Source organism: Dryobates pubescens, chromosome 8, assembly GCF_014839835.1.
Source record: "Dryobates pubescens isolate bDryPub1 chromosome 8, bDryPub1.pri, whole genome shotgun sequence".
Lineage (NCBI taxonomy): Eukaryota > Metazoa > Chordata > Aves > Piciformes > Picidae > Dryobates > Dryobates pubescens.
In genome coordinates, this window is record NC_071619.1 from 24,263,234 (window position 1) to 24,280,004 (window position 16,771).

The following is a 16,771-nucleotide window of genomic DNA, read 5'->3' on the forward strand; positions in this document are numbered from 1 at the left end:
AGAAAATTCTTAATTCCTTACAATTCTGTAGGAGCACAGAGGAGAATCATTCAGTGTTGCTTTGAGTTGCTGCCTGCATGCAGTGCAGATCAATGCTGCCAGAAGCACTTGCATGTGGAAGTAGCAGCATTAACCCAATATTGTGCCAAGGCTTTACAACCAAGAGTGAGACTTAGGTCTGTAGTGCTAATTGCAATATTTAGACCCTTAAAAAAATTGGCAAAAGATACTGGATAAAATTCACTCTGACAGTTTTATGCATGTAGATGACGATTCAGTGGTCCTACTTCTTTTCATAGAGCTTTGCAAAGTGGCCCCAGCATGTTGTATTTTAGCGTCATGCTTTATCTACAGCTCCTGTTTCATGCAAAAAGGTGCTTATACACTCCCAACCTTTGTTGCTTCCTGTGATGCCTGTTCAATTACGTACACAATTTTTAAAAAGCATGGAAAGACATGGACTGGTATGATTTCTTTCATACTGGTTTCATTGTGAGCTTTTCTGTTGTTAAGCAAAGACACTGTGGATGTAGTAATTCCCATAGCTTTTTCTGTTGAAGATGTCATACTGATGTAGATGGCATTAAATGGTTATATTACAGTGAGAATGCTTCTCAGAAGGACATCATGTAAAATAAAGATGCCAGTCTTAGGCCATAAGCTGTATAGTCTCATCTCTGCCAGTGATCATCAAATATGAGCCAAACACAGCCACACTATAAATAATAACTAGTCATTATTTGTGTAAAGCTTTCAGGGTGGCAATTAATGTTTTGGCCACCTGAGAAAAGAATGGCTGTGTGTTGTTGATGGCAGAGTTTTGTCTATATTGGCAGTGCTGCATACTACAATCTCCTGCTCTTGAAGTGTTTCAAGAGATTATATCAGAATGTTGGTCCTTTACAAAGAAATGAGATGTTTTGATACCCATAATAGTTACAGAACATAGAGTAAGGCATATATGCACACTGACTAGCTATATGCAGGTAATATAAATGATGTGAACTTGGGAGGGTCTGAAGACACATGCTGGGACTAACTCCATCTTCTGGTTTTGTTGTAGATTCTTTTGTGAGCTGTGTGTTAGCTCCCTTGTCTCTGGTTTAATGTTCACATGGCTAAATTTGCCTTTATTCTTCTGATTTTTCTGAAGCATTCTCGGAGAAATGGAAAATGGAATGCATTTTTTTCCATTTCTTAAATTCTAATTTTGTTTTCACAAATGACCTAATGAACACTTTTATTTCAGTGCTTAAAACTGGAAATGGGCAAGTCTGTACTATGCCTTGCTGTTTCATTGTGTACAGCTTTTTATGATGCTGAATAAAGGGCTTACATTGCTTAGTAGTAAGACTGATGCCTCTTTTTTGTTTTGGTGGGTTTTGGGTTTGTTTATTTGTTTAGAAACATTTCTATTTGCAAGTCAGAAGGGGAACTTTTGGCTGTAGAGTTGCTGTACACTTTTAGGAAACAGGCTATTTACTGGGGATTTCCTTGGTGAAACAAATTGCTTGGCATGGGCTCAACATTTGCAAGATCTGAGCCAAATTCTTGAACCCTACCTCTGTATTTTATCATCTTTCTAACACAAATATTTATACTCAGATCACACTGGGACATTGATTTCCTCTAAAAACAAGTGTTATCACTGGTGAATCACTTTATATTTGCCTTAACATGGAACCATTCTTTGTCTCTTATTAAGCACTCTGGGTTAAAAGTTGTTTGAAATGTGTGGTGGAAGGGGTCTTTTGTCTTATTACAGGGGCTGTGTTTTGCTTTATTGATGTTCAGGTGGTTCTCTATAGCTTGACTACTGAATGAAAGCAGTCAGTGTATGAGCTGATGATTTCAGCTATTATCTGTTGCCACAGTCTTGGTTTTTTGTTGTTCTAATGTTCTCCAGTATGTGTCCCAGAATAGAATGAGGATCTTCTAAAGAGCATGAGGCCTCAGATGGTCATCGCACGTGACCAAAGCAGAAGCTGTGGAAAAAGCAACTATCCTTAATTATGAAAGGAAAAACCCAGCAGCTCAAGTGACAAAATCCATCCTGGAAAGTACCAAACAATTTCTCACATAAATCTTCAGCATTTTTCTTGTTTACAGATAAATCCAAACTCTCCAATTACAAAACAGTTCTTACAGTCACAGTGTGGGAATTGTTGTAAAAGGTATTTGAAAGTGATACTGTGGAAGAAGGTGAACAGATGTGAGAAACAGGAGTTATTCGGATTACAAAGGTAATGCGAAAGAGCGTGCAAGAACACTTCTGGAAAGAAGGGGAGCTGGTGTGACAGCCAGAATGTGTTTCAGTGGAAAGGGAGTGGAAAAAACCCAACTTGGACTTCACACACGTTCTGTAGCCATGAAAAGTTGGACATACATATTAAGAGTTTTAAATTCTCTGCTAATATTGTTATTTTGTAAGCCTGCATTAGCATAATAAGTGTGGTCACTTCAAGATCTGGGCTGAGGGCCAGCAGAGAGGGAACTCCACTTCTAGCATGAATTACTGTGGTGTTGTTTTTCTGGTAGATGCTGAAGGCCACTCTATGGAAGACTGACTTGAATGAATAAATAAAGCTTGTGGGACAGATGAGACACAAAAAAATAAATAGATTAAAGCCAGAACTTGGTCACCATTCCCCAGCACTACAGAAAATGCACCAGGTAAGCCTTAGCCAGCAGAGTATCTAATGCTGTGTGCTATGTACAGGAGAAAGAGCCCAATTCTTGGATAAGTGGTAAAAGAAAATGTAAGACACTTGGCTTCTAAATGCAAAGAGGTTCATTTCATTCATCACATCCTTCTGGTTTTGAGCATTTGCTTGAGCCCATTTTGTGTGTGTGTACTTCAGCATTCCTTTGTCACTCGATTTGGTTAGAAACATCCTCTGCCTCTTATAGTTTATGCTTCTGGATGGAGGTTTTTTTCTCTAAAGCTTAGGCTTCATGTCCTTGTGTAGTATTGGTATCCCACACTGTATTGTGGTAGCTGATTCAGGTTATTAAGAAGTTATTAATTCCTATTCATGGGGCAAAGCCTTCTGTTTAAATCAACACCTTGCTTTTGAATTAGTTTAATGAAAGCTGGTGGTTTTTTTAAATTAGTTTAAAAGTATAATTGATACTGTCACAGGCTACTATAAACAGTGTAGGGGTGTTAGTGACAAATAATAAACTATAATTTAGAAAAGTTATCTTCAAAAGACCTCAAACACAAAAAAAGAAATCGTCTTTCCTTCAAACGACTCTGCATCTTATTACTCTCCTATCTCATTTCCAGTGGTTGACAGGGTAGCATATTTGATGCTGAGACTTCTCACGACAGAAATCTCTACATTTTCTGTTGGAAAAACATTTCACTAGCACTGTATGCTTGCTGTCATGAGGAAAACAGGACCAAGAAAGACACTCTTAATAAGTACAAAAATGAGACCATCATCACCACAGAGACACAGGAGGAAAGAACCCCAAACAAACAAAACCTGAAAAACCAACCAAACAAAAAACCTCAAACCAAACCAAAAACCCACATCAAAACACCTAATGGGTACTGAAAATTAAGACCAGTACTTGTCTCTCCTTCGTGGTAACAATTACTTCGTATATCAGTTCTCAGCACCTGTCATCAGTTCTCTCCATTTAGGTGTTCTTATGGTGCAAGGTAACATCTTTTGGGGACTTTGTTTTGATGTCTTTCTAATTTATCTGATTTTCTTTTGGACATGTTTTCTCTGCCACTGATGATGTGAGACGTGCAGTCACAGTGAGACCACCCAGGAGTGTTTTTCCCAACAGCAGCAACAAAAGGAAAAGGGTCCCCAGGGTTGGGCCAGGTGCTGGTGTGTCCACTGCAGCACTGCGGGCCACCTTCATGGAGATACACCCCTCCTGCTCTCCCAGCCTTCAGTCTTGTACTTTGCTCAAGAGAATCAGCCTCAGTCTGGCAGTAACATGGTGAAGTTCAAAGGTGAACAGGCATCCTGGTTCCTGTCACTGAGCTTGTTTAGCAGAGTGTAATATCTACTCTTTGTCATATGCTCATCTATGCTTCAGGAGAAAGACATAAGTGTGACATGAGCAAACAAGCTGAACAGATGACGAATAAAAGTGAGAAATGCAGTTTTTCTTTCCCCCCCTGATTATTTTAGGGATTTATTTTCACCAGTCCATGTGTTGGTTTATGCTTGCTATTCTAGCATGAGGTTTATGACAGTCGTGTATCTGTTCTGATCACACTGCTTTGAAAGCCAGGGTGCCCATGATGAGCTGGCCACCAGAGAGGCATCACTCAGCTGATTAATTAATGCATGAGCTGATGTACCAGACAAGTCATGTAGTTCTGGCCACTGCTGTAGTCTGTAGAAAGTGTCAGGACCTAAGGTATATCTAAACAACATCTTTCATAAGAATAAGTTACAAAGTCACCATTAGAAATTTTTATTTTAACTTTCAGGTCTAAGAAGGTGTCAGTGCCTGAGCTCCTCAGCTGAATTGAATATCAATTCCATTAAAATCATCAAATAATCTGAAAACAAGGCTCAGTGCAATACAATGATGTATGTAGATAGATGACATTGGAACCTTGTTCTGTACTGTCACTTGCCACAAACCTGCAGTCTGATTCTCACTGAAGAACTGGCAATATGTCACCATGGATGGGCACAGAGAAATTTGCTGTAGGCAGTCTGGCTTGGTAATTCATGGAAAGCCCAGTCTGAGAGCCATAGAAGGTTTCCAAGCTACTGTTTTGTTCACAGAGTGACAGGTCAAGTGTGCTAAGATTCCAGATGACATCTGCCATATATACAGCCATTTTTTTTTGCCCATTCTGCCCTGCTTGCACAGATGCAGACTTTTATCCCACCCTCTGTCATATCTCAGGTACTTCACCAATCCTATTTGTGTACATTCACCAGGGTTTTTTGCTTTTGTGCCAAAACAAAGGCTTTGTGTAAGCTGTATTTCTGAAATCAGCGTTAACCATTTGAGAAGCAACTTTTGTCTGAGGGTTCTAAGGCATGCTCCAAACAACAACCAATTGATCTTTGATTTGGGGGAGCTGAAGTTTATATTGGGTCAGCTAGGCTACAGGATGTTACTTAAAACAGGTGTAAAGACTTACAGTACTCCTCTCAGAATAACAATAATTTCGTTCTCTACAGATTGAGGAGGAATCAAAAAACAAGCAGTGCAAAAACTTATTTTTCAAATAAGACAATGAGTTCTCAGATTTGTGTCTGATGACATTCTTAACTAGTGCAAAACCCATGATGAAACTTGTGGCAATTCTGTCTCTGATCTTTCATCATTCTTTTGTAGGTAGATGTGGGACAACTTTCATGCAGAATTCCTTTAGAGATAATGTATAGTTTGTACAAGTGAAGACATTTCAAGCACCTTTTAGCTTTCACTGAATGGAAAAGAGATTTCATTTAAAAAAAAAAAAAAAGATTTGAAAAGATTATTTGTAATTAATTGTAGCTCTGAAAGTGAGTTGGCATTTCTTACAGATACATCAGCATATGATCTCTTGTGAAAAGCCCACTTGCACTTAACAAGCCTAATGCGATTACATCCACTAAGGTCAACACTAGAATGGAAAAATTCTTTAAAATATCTTTTTTGACATTTCTGAAGTGCTGCCTTGTCATCAATATGTGAATATAACTTTGCTGATTTGGAAGACGGGTATTACTATACTTTTTTTTTTATTCTCTGCAGCTGAAAAAAGAGATTTTCCCCTGTTACTGGATGTTACTGAATTAAGGGTAGAATTCTTTCCTCATTTTTTCTTCCTCATTTTTCTCTTTACTGTAACATTTGAGGGCAGTAGGAGTGATCACTCTCTTAATATAAAGAATAAATTTTTGTTTGTCATGACATGTGTTTCTCTTGAGATGAATGTTGCATAGTGTAACTGTAGATTAGGTACAGATTAAGTAGGATTTTCATTTTTTACTTTTGAATTATATGGATCATCTCATTAATTTGTTATATGCAAATCTGTTGTGTACATCTTTCTACTTTTACATCTGCTTTATACAATGAAGGCTTTTTCTGGAGGAGTTTATTTTATCTTGGAAATATTTCAGGAAGAGATCACAGGAACAGGGCCTGGAAGCAACATGAGGTACCAATTAAAATCAGAAGTAAGGTACACACTAGTCTTGGCACATGGCTTTGAAATGGCTCTTTAAAGGTTTTAATGACAAACTTATTTGTGTTGTAAACAAAACAATTGCAGTCCTTCCTTGTATGATATTTTCCAATATTTTTTGTCACTTTTCTCTGAATGCTTCTTCGTTTTTATAGTTTGGAGTTCAAATTTGAGTGCTATGTTCCAGCATTGAAAAGAGTGGTATAATTACCACTACTGCTTGGCTGTAACATTCATCTCATCTCTTACAAATATTTTTTAATAATCACTCTAAGTTATTGTGTTCCTTTTCATGTGAGTGCATTTGCTAGCAGTTCTCCAGGCTCATTTTTCATGTGTCTAATAAGAACTTGTCCTGTTGTTTTTAAGTTCTAGTTTGCCAGGAACACTTTGAGTTTAAATACTGTTGTCCCAAGTACATCTTCTCTCACTTTGGTAATATTTCTGTATATCTTGTGTATAATTTATATCACTGACGATGTCAATAAAATACTGAATAGACTGGGCAGAATACAGTGTAGACCCCGTATAGTCCCACTGGAGACAGCTTGCCGATGCTGCAGCAAGTCATTGATAATTGACACCATTATGATTTTCCAGCTGACAGTGGACCCTACTTATGCTAATTCCCTGCAGAGGAAAATTTCTTAGCCTCCATTTGAGAATGTCCTCTGTAACAGACCAAATAGCTTGAGCGTAGCTAAGATATGTTGCTCCTACTGCTGTATCCCAGACATCAGTTATCCTGTCACATAAGGAAATTAGTTTTGTTTGACGTGATCTGTTCTTGACAACTTCCTGCTGGCTATTTCTCTCTGCTTTACTGTACTCCACATATTGTTTTTCTTTCTGGGTCATCCTGAGCATTACAGTTAGCACCCTTGTATGTGATACCTCTGCTTCAACTAATTAAAATGCTGCATTTATTTTTACCCAGTAATCTAGTATCTCTCCTTCTGTGCACTTTGTTGGTTACAGAACAGAACATTATGGATTTGTCTCAAATAGAATATTGGAAAACTAATTCATATCAATTCTCAGGAGCTTCTCATCTGAATACAGCAGCTATTAGAGGATTAATTAGCTTGAACAAGCATCAAATGTTTATAGATAAATGATTTTTCAGGTTTACATCCTGCAGTGTACTGTTATGCTAAATTTGGTGCTATTTTCACGCAGAAATTTCTACAACAAATCCTTTGTACAATGTGGTTTGTTTGGGGGACAACTTCTGCTAGTTTTGCACTAACATACTAACTGCCATGCTGAGCTGCTCTGTTCCACCCCTGTTCCAATTATGCACTCCACCTGCTCAAAAACTCCTGAAAAAAAATATATCTGCAATACGCTTTAACAGCCATTGCTCAAATGTGTCCAAATATCTTTGATGGAAACGGTTAACAATAAAACCTGATGCTGATCTATTTGCATTTCTCAGATGTAAGGATGGAAAAAAGAAAAAAAACAAGTACACAACAGGGTCATAACTGAAATATCAGAATCCAGGAGTTTGTTCCTTCCTGTTTTTGCAAAGCCTACATTGCTCTATTCCATATCCTTTCTAGGTCCTTGTTTATAAAGTTTGTTATTGTTTTATACAAGTCAAAGAGTTTATTCCTAAGCTTAGCAGTAAGTATGCTTGCAAGCATTTGCAGGAATATGCTTCCAGGAAATCTGCTACATATTTTGTGAGCATTATCACAAATTCAGCTGGCAGCGTTTGAAAGAACAAAACCCTTTGAGTTGTTTTGCACTTGTTCATGGTATCCTGTTTCATAAACTGGTCGGCCATGCTGCTTGCTGTAACTCTCACCTGCACACATTAACCCTCCAAAAAATACCAATTTTAGGACTACAAATTATAATAAATGCCCCTCTGACTGTCTTAGTTCTAGTGAAAACATTAACATATTCTCTGGATGCAAACTGCTTGGGCTACATTTGTAGAAAGAATTCATCTGCATCATTTTATGTTAACTTTATATTAGAACTGAATTTGTAGATGGTTGTTATCAGCTTTCTGCCTAGCACTTTACAAGCCTGCTATGAGAACACTTGTCCTGAATACAGACAAGTAAAATTTATCAGTTGGAATGTGTATTTTTAAGGAGTCTGTCAGCCAAGAAGACAAAATCCTTTGTTTCCAGAGCTGAATATAGTGAAGAACAACAATGAAGAATCTCATTCAGAAATATTAGCAAGTTATTCTGAGCTTTTGTCTCTGGCATTTGGATTTGTCTTTCCTGGATTTGATCTCCTTATGATATGCTGATATCAAGAGAAACTTGATCAGATCTCTCAGGAACAGACCCTGTTTGAAACCACAAATTTAGCAGGATTATTATGGGCTAAAGATCACCTAAATGCCACCAGCCTACTGTAAATGGGGCTGCTAGTATGATTTAATCATAGACAAACTCTTTTCTGGTGATTAGCATTTTCCTATGCAAGGATAGCGATAAGAACCATTAATAACATGTGCAATGATGCGTGCAGAGATTTTATTGTATAATTCCAATTTACAGAGAGCAGAGGATCACAAGAAAGCTTACTAGTGTACTCATTTATTTTTTAAGTTCTAACATACAAATATAATGTTTTGGGGGTTGTATGCGATTTAAAAAAAAAAAAATTATTTAAATCAGATTGCTCTGAAAATAATGAGCATGTTAGGAACTGTCCTATTCCCCAGCACCTATGGGAAGGTCCATGATGAAATGTTCAAGATAGGGTAGCCTGTAGAAGCTTGCAGAACTACAACTTAAAATTTTCCGTGTAAAGAGGGAAATCCTGTGCTTGGTTTTTAAAATGTTTTTCTATTTTAGAGTGTAAATTCATGTTCTCTGACCTTTTGGGATATTGTTTTAATTCACAGTTAATCTCTTCTGAACATACCTTTCCCTATGTTCAGACCTAAATTTATTTCTTTGTGTTAGAAAGTTGTTGGGGCTTTTTGGGGTGTGGGGGTTTTTGGCTGTTTTTTTTAGTCAGGTGTTTTCTCTCTTTTTCTGTTATCTTGGAAAAGAGGCATTCTTTATTCAGAGAGCCTTGCAGTCTCTTTTGCCTCCATTTACTTAAATGTTATTTTTAAGGGAAATTGCCTTTATATTTTGTTTCAGAAAAGTTTACTTGACACTTAATGAATTCCTGTTTGCTAAATCAGCTACAAATATTACTTTCCCTAGGATGTAGTAATTATGACCTTTAAAAGTAAAAGTTATTATCTCATAAAGAGGTTTTAATTTTTTTTTAGATTAACTATGTGATTTGACCCACCAAGATGGTTTGGGTTGTTTGGGTTTGGAATTTTTTTCATTTTTTTTTTTTTACCACATATGTGCAGCAGTATTTTTCTTGCTCACTCTCAGCAATTTGTTGCTTCTGTATTGTTCATAACCTGCTGACGAATTTGAAAGGGAAGAATTAATTGCTGAAATACTTTGCACTTTAGAAAACAGGAGGTGACATGAATACATTAATTCTCTGAATTAGGTCTCAGTTCACAAATTCATCTGAAGTATTGGCAATGTGCTATTCTAAACTGAGATGTTAGGTTTATCTAAAGTAATGTGAAAAAGGCTTGTTTATCTTAAGTGAGTGCTGTGACAGCATAGTCATCTGGGATCTGAGAGTTAGAGAGAACTTCAAATGGGAAGCAGTATTGATGTTAAGCAAAATGTGCAACATTTCAATTCTTTGTGCTTCCACAATACAGAGAATAATAATTGAAAACAACACTGTTACAAGCTATAAATTAGTATCTCCATGCACATACCATCAACTACTGTTGATCCTGGCTTTACTATTTAACCAGAGATTGACCAGGCCACTGAATAGAAATGATACATTATTGTGTGTGATGGGTTGGTGTTACAGTCTAGCTGGTTTTGTTAAGGCAGTGTGGATGTTTGTACTTTAGTGGTTTTACATGTGAAATGCTGACAGTGATCACAGTAAATGAGATGCAACAACTACAGAAAATTAGTTTGTATTCTCATTGTCACTCAGAAAATTAACTTGAGATGAACATAACAGTTGTACAAATACCTAGCAGTAAGTTAAGGCTATAGGACTATGCACACTTTCAGCGCTTGAAATAAACATCAGTTTTTTGTTGACTTGCCTTTTCTTTGTAGGCCTTTGATTGTTGTAACGGAGGACAGGCTACAGACATATCTTTCGGTCACAGCTGGTCTGTGGAAAGAAGCACAGCAATGTTGCAGACTAGAGAGTTAAAGTCACAGAGTAGGGAAAGATAAGAAGTACCTTTGAAGCCGATTTGCCTTTTGAGGACTATCATACTGTGTTGCTGTTAGCAGTCTCTAATTCTAAGATTTCTGTCACATAGAAATGAATTTGAATATATGATTTTTTTTTCTTTGATACACATAGCCAAGAAAGATCTATGAATTCTTAAAATGGTGTAGAGAAAGAAATCTGCATCCAGAATTTCAGCCTGTTCCAGTGTTCTGTCACCCTCACTGTAAAGAAGTTTTTATTCTTGTTGAGGTGGAACATCTTGTGTTTATGTCCATTGCCTCTTGTCCTATCACATGGCACCACTGAAAAGATACTGACCCATTCTTGGAGAAAAGGAGAAGAGGAGACCAAGGGGTGACCTTATTAATGTTTACAAGTATGTAAAGGGTGAGTGCCAAGAGGATGGAACCAGGCTCTTCTGGGTGATGCCCAATGACAGGACAAGGGGCAATGGATGGAAGTTGAGGCATAGGAAGTTCCATGGAAACAGGAGGAAAAATGTTTTCACTCTGAGGGTGATGGGACACTGGAACAGACTGCCCAGGGGTGTGGTGGTGTCTCCCTCTCCTGAGATACTCAAAACTTGCCTGGATGAGTTCCTGTGTGATCTGGTATAGGTGATCCTGCTCTGGCAGGGGGTGGACTAGATGATCTTTTGAGGTCCCTTCCAACCCCTAACATTCTGTGATTCTTCATGACACCCACCCTTCAGATATTTTTAAATATTGATAAGATCCCCTCTCAGCCTTCACCTCTCCATGCTAAAGAGCCACACATCTCTCAGCCTGAGACAGATGTTCCAGTCCACTAATCATCCTTGTAGCACTCTGTTGGACACTCTCTAGTGTTTCCATGTCCCTCCTGAACTGGGGAGATCACAACTTGACACAATACTCCAGATGTGGTCTCAGTAGAGCAGAGTACTGTTCACACACTTCTTAATGCACCCTAGGATACCACTGACCTTGGCCACAAGGGCACATTGCTGTCCTGTTTATATCCTCCAATAGGACTCCAAGGCACTTCTCCATGGAGCTGTTTTCCAGCAGGTCAGCCCCTAATCTGTACTGGTGCATGGGGTTATTCCTCCCCAGGTGTGAGACTACACTTATCATTGTTGAACCTCATTAGCTTCCCCTTTGCCCAGCTCTCCAATCTATCCAGATGTCACTGGCCACAAAAAAAGTGAACTTGCTGAGTATACACTCTGTCCCTTCATCCAGGTTGTTGATGAAGATGTTGAACAAGACTGGACCCTGCCATAGCCATGACCATCTGAGCTCTATTGTTTAACCACTTCTCAATCCATCTCACCATCCACTCCTCTAACCTACATTTCCTGAGCTTACCTACAGGGATCTTATGAGAGACAGTGTCAAAAGCCTTGCCAAAGTTGAGGTAGACAACATCCCCTGGTCTTCCTGCATCTACCCGTTCAGTCACACCCTCACAGAAAGCTATGAGATTAGTCAAACATGATTTTCCTTTGGTAAATCCATGCTGACTTCCATGTGCTTAGAGATGACTTCCAGAATGAGCTGCTTCATCACCTTTTCAGGGCTGGAGGTGAGCCTGACTGATGAAGTCTGGAGTGAGACTGGCATTCCTTCAGTCCCCAGTCAAGGACAGAGCTAATAATATTTGCATCAAAGATTTTTTTTTTAAAATTATTATTATCTAATTTAGTAAACTTTTCTTCCAGAAATGTGGAGTTTGATTCTATAATGGTTGTTATTTGTCCTCAAGCATTGTTCTATCTCTAAGCAAAAAGCAAAACTGATACTCTGCATTTTTAGTATGACTTGCAACATAGCAAAAAAGTGCTTTTTCTTTTTGGTGTGGGGCATTTTGGTTCTTTAAAATGTGTTGCTGCAGTGTATATTCTGATCTTTTGTAACCAATAATGAATGGTAGATATTGCAGAAAGTGGTGTTGGCAGTGTGGTCAGGGGAGAGGAAATCCCCACAAGCACACAGTCTCAGGTTGCGCCAGGGGAGGTTCAGGCGAGATGTTAGGAAAAAGTTCTATACAGAGAGAGTGATTGCACATTGGAATAGGCTGCCTGGGGAGGTGGTGGAGTTGCCATCATTGGAGGTTTTCAGGAGAAGACTTGATGGGGTGCTTGGTGCCGTGGGTTAGTTGTTTGGGTGGTGTTGGATTGGTTGATGGGTTGGACGTGATGATCTTGAAGGTCTCTTCCAACCTGGTTTATTCTATGTATTCTATGTAATTCCAGTCCTTATTGCTGTCTATTCAGTATCCATTGTTGTCATAAAATATTGTGAGAAAACGATTTGCTTTTGATGAGCTTCCTACTGACTTTGCATGTGGAAATGGCTTGCTGAAAAACTTATGTGGCCAGGACCAAGCAGGTGCTGAGGCTGAACTAGAGGGGCCAGTAATTAGGCAGACTTGCTCTGCTGTGGAACTGTAGACTCAGTGCCTGCCCCAGTTATTCACCTCTGAAATTCAGATTTCAGAATGAACCAACACCTTTATTCATCTTCGCTTAAATTCAGAGCTGGTAGTTCTTAAAATTTGCCAGTTTAATACTTCCTTTTTTTTTTTTTTTTAATTGGTCATCATCTGTCACTTACTGTGATAAAATAGTATTAGGATTTAATGTTGTATCCCAAATCCCTAACTTGCCTAAGCATTTAGTAATGTCCCTACACTTATTCATCTAGATGTCACTTTTGGTGCAGTAAGACTGCAGTATGGAAATGTAGATAATGAATATTGATATTTCCTAATGTTCCATTTAGCTTTTAATCCTCAACAATTTTCTCCAGCTACACCCAGTTACACCCATGTAATTCACTGATACATGTAATAATTGTAACAGGTTATTGATTTGCTTTTACAGCTCCCTTTCTCACTTGTTTACTGTCACTGCAAGGATATTTGACTTGGAAACATATGAAAGTAAAATATCTGACTTTGCTGTTAACGGTATCTGATATTTGGATATCTAGTAGAACTGGCTACAGTATGAAGCTATATAAGTATAAAATAGATGTAGCATATTTTCCCCTCACATTTTCCTGATGAATTAGACATTATTACTTAGCATATTAAAAGGAGAGACTAAAAAATTTGGATTTATTCAAACTCATACAGGTACTTTCAAATACAAAAATTGTCTGACTGACATTTTTGACAAACCCGAAATAAAATACCACATTGTTTCATAGTGAGATGGGTTTACATCTTGTGATGGAAGGCCTGCTTGTGATCTTACATGCATTTCTACCTGCCTGAGGAGACTAGGTTGAAGAGTAATGTATCTAATCATCTCTGGGTAGAATGGTATCCCTATCATAAAAAACAGAAGGAGAATGTCTTTGATCATAGTCTTAGCAGAGAGTAATTCTGTATAGATTAAGATACTCAAATTCAAATTTTCAGATCATCAGTAGGATAGACAGCATGCCCATGTCTACAATTTACATAAGCAGACTACTTTATTCACAATATCCATCAGTTTGTCATTTCCCATACATTCTAAAATTCACCTCAAAATAAAAGAGTTATTCTTGTCAGCTCTGGAAAAGTCCATAGGTTGAAAAGAAAGAAAAGTGCCAGAGCATCTCTTGTCTTATGGTTGTATTAAGGAATGTTCTGGAACCACTTCTGATGATAATTTAATGTATCGTACTTGATGAAAATTTCTAGCTAATGTGACGTAAACTCTGATAAAAATTCCTTATAATAATTTTTGCTGTTTGTTGCTCCACAAGAATATTCCACAAGGCCATCTAAAAGGATTTTGTACAGAGTTGATAAGAACCTAGTCTGTAAATAGTCTTACTGAAAACAACATTATACTTAGCTTTTATTCATTATTAATTTCTCATAAACAACAGTATCAGTGGTTTTAATATTTAGTTCTGTGAAGGAAGGCATAAAATTAGTTACACAATGACTGTGTGTGTGTATAGTTTAACCCCTTTTTCTTCCAGAGCTTCTAGTGCCAGCACAATTGGAAGATATTGCCAATTTTTATAAATTATGTTTGCAATTTGAAGGAGCTGTGTTTTGCCAAGTTGTGTGAGTGTGTATAGAAAACATAATGTGCTGGTTGAACCAAGCGCTACTCAGTGTATAATTTTAGCCTGATGAATCATTATATTGTGCTAAAAGCTACAACCTTATTGCTGCAAAGCATTAAGACAGTGTCTGTAGGCCTCCATCTCCATTAAGTCAAACTCCATTATAAATGCATCTCTAATGACATGTATTTTGCTGTGGACTAGTAAATGCTTTTTCCTCACCAAGCATTTTGTGCCTGCATGCAGAGCACTCTGTAGTAAATGAAGGTTATGTGAATTAGTACGATGTGGGAGATACTTAAAAATCTATAACTGAATCTTCCCTGTTACTCCTAACACCAGTGCTTTGATTTGAAACCTTACAGATTAATTCATTGAGCTTGGAACCGTATGTCAGTGCTAAAGCATAGCACATAACCTGCAAGCTGCACAGTACTAATTGGAAATGAGAGATAAGGTAGAAGTCATAAATCTCAAAAGCATCAACATCAACTAAACATCTACATAAAATTACTGTGTCTGTATTTCAGGGTTCTATTGTTTTCTCTCATAATTTGTTCTTTTGAAAAGAAAACCACAATGGAAAGGTGTAAAACGTGCATTAAACTTACTAGTGTTTGTTCAAGTAAATATGTGAAAGCTCCATGCAAACAGATGCTCACAGAAACTTTAGGCGAAGTGATCTGTTTAAAAATAGCTGCTGCAGATTAAAATACGCACAACACAGAGTACTTGGTGTTTTGTGTGCTAAAAGATACAGGTGAGAAATCTGCCAGTGGTAGGAGCAGTTGTTATAATTTTTAGTGTCAACATGTATTAGAAAATTATTTCAAATTCTCACAGGAAACTGCACATGGGTTGTGAGTTATTGAAAGTTGCATGAGGCTGCTCGTAGCGGGTACTCTCGGGTAGATCAGTGTTATTCCTGGTGTACTTGTTCCTCTCAGAGTTTCATCAAATCTTTGCAAAAGAGTTTTTCTCGGGGGAGGGTTGGGGGTGTGAGATTCCATTCATTCACTGGAATGGGGTAAAAAAGAAGAACCAGTTCAGGAAGAGATGAGAAACAGTGATAGCTACTTTACCAGTACAACCTAGGGGTCCCACATAGGAAATGAGGGAATGCACCATATCCAGACCCACATTGTAGAGATATTTTCAAGTAGTGAAGGTAGTTAATTTAGATACTTACACAAATGGCATGGATTAGCATCCAGGAGCAAGTGTTTAAATTCTCCAATTGCCCAAACCCTTAAAGATGTCAGATGAGAAATCATTAAGGATCAGTGGAATACTGGCCAGCACTTTTTTGATGCAACACAGACATGGCTATAGGTAATGCTTTGCTGTAGTGATTTAATCAGGATTTGGTTGTTACGGCTCTGAAGTGCTGCAGAGCAAGAAGCAGTCCTTAGGAAACACACCTGCTGGGAAACTACTTAAATACAATCTATTTGTCATCTTCTGATTATTATCAGAAATTACTGGAAATGTGGAAGAATCCTGTATTTTTGTGCAAGCCTAGATTAAGCTAATAAACTAGCCTTGTTTTGGTTTGAAATGTTTAGCTGATTGGTTTTGCTCAAGGTGAATAGTAAAATGTAAGTCATGCAGAAAGGCAAGGATGTTAACCATAGTTGCTGCTTGACTGTCTAGCTCTGAAGTGTTTCAGAAGAAAACAAACCAACCTTCAACCATGTTACGGTCTATATTGCTGCAGATGTCATTAGGACTTGAGCATCATTACTACCTTCCTAATAATCTCAGTTACAGCTGTGGTTTAGATGTGTTTTTTTGTTGTTGTGGTGGTGTTTTTTTTCCTTTGTTCCCCCTCCCCCCCATTCCCCCCAATCTTAGAATAGTAAAAAGAAAGGCTTCTTTCTTCTCCAGAGATTACCTGCTTCAACACCCTACACTGAGGAAGGTCAGATTTGCCTCCAAATTTCCTGGTGGATGTTTTTCCTGAACTATTTGCAAATATTTCTTAATGCAGGGATTTCTTCATTTGTTTAACATTTTCATGTAACTAGGGGTGTTTTCTGTGAGCCTCTTACCATTCCTCACTCCTCCTTTCCTTTGTAATGTCCTGTAGTGGGTTTGTTTCTGTATTCTGCAAAGTTTGCACTCTTGTCAGAACAAGACTGCATCAACGCCTGTGCTGTTCAAGTGATGCAGTAAGAACAAATCCACTTTTTCACGATCTATAACCTTACTGCTTCGTGCTTCTTTTTTTCCTGCGACCTCCTTTTTCCTCTCCTTCCTAGCCTCCAATGTACCCGTGGCCACTGACAACAAC

General features: G+C 38.0%; 1 protein-coding gene across 3 annotated transcripts in view; it reads right to left on the minus strand.

Annotated features, from left to right (window-relative positions):
- RASGEF1A (RasGEF domain family member 1A) overlaps nucleotides 1-16,771 on the minus strand; it is a 161,623-nt gene that overhangs the window by 54,184 nt on the left and 90,668 nt on the right. The window contains exon 2 of one of the 3 annotated variants that reach the window (XM_054163761.1): nucleotides 10,290-10,360. The exons of the other annotated variants lie outside the window; for them this stretch is intronic. Within the exon in view, the coding sequence (XP_054019736.1) occupies nucleotides 10,290-10,340 (51 nt within the window). The 5' untranslated portion in view covers nucleotides 10,341-10,360. The remainder of the gene's footprint in view (nucleotides 1-10,289; nucleotides 10,361-16,771) is intronic. 3 annotated transcript variants of the gene reach the window in all.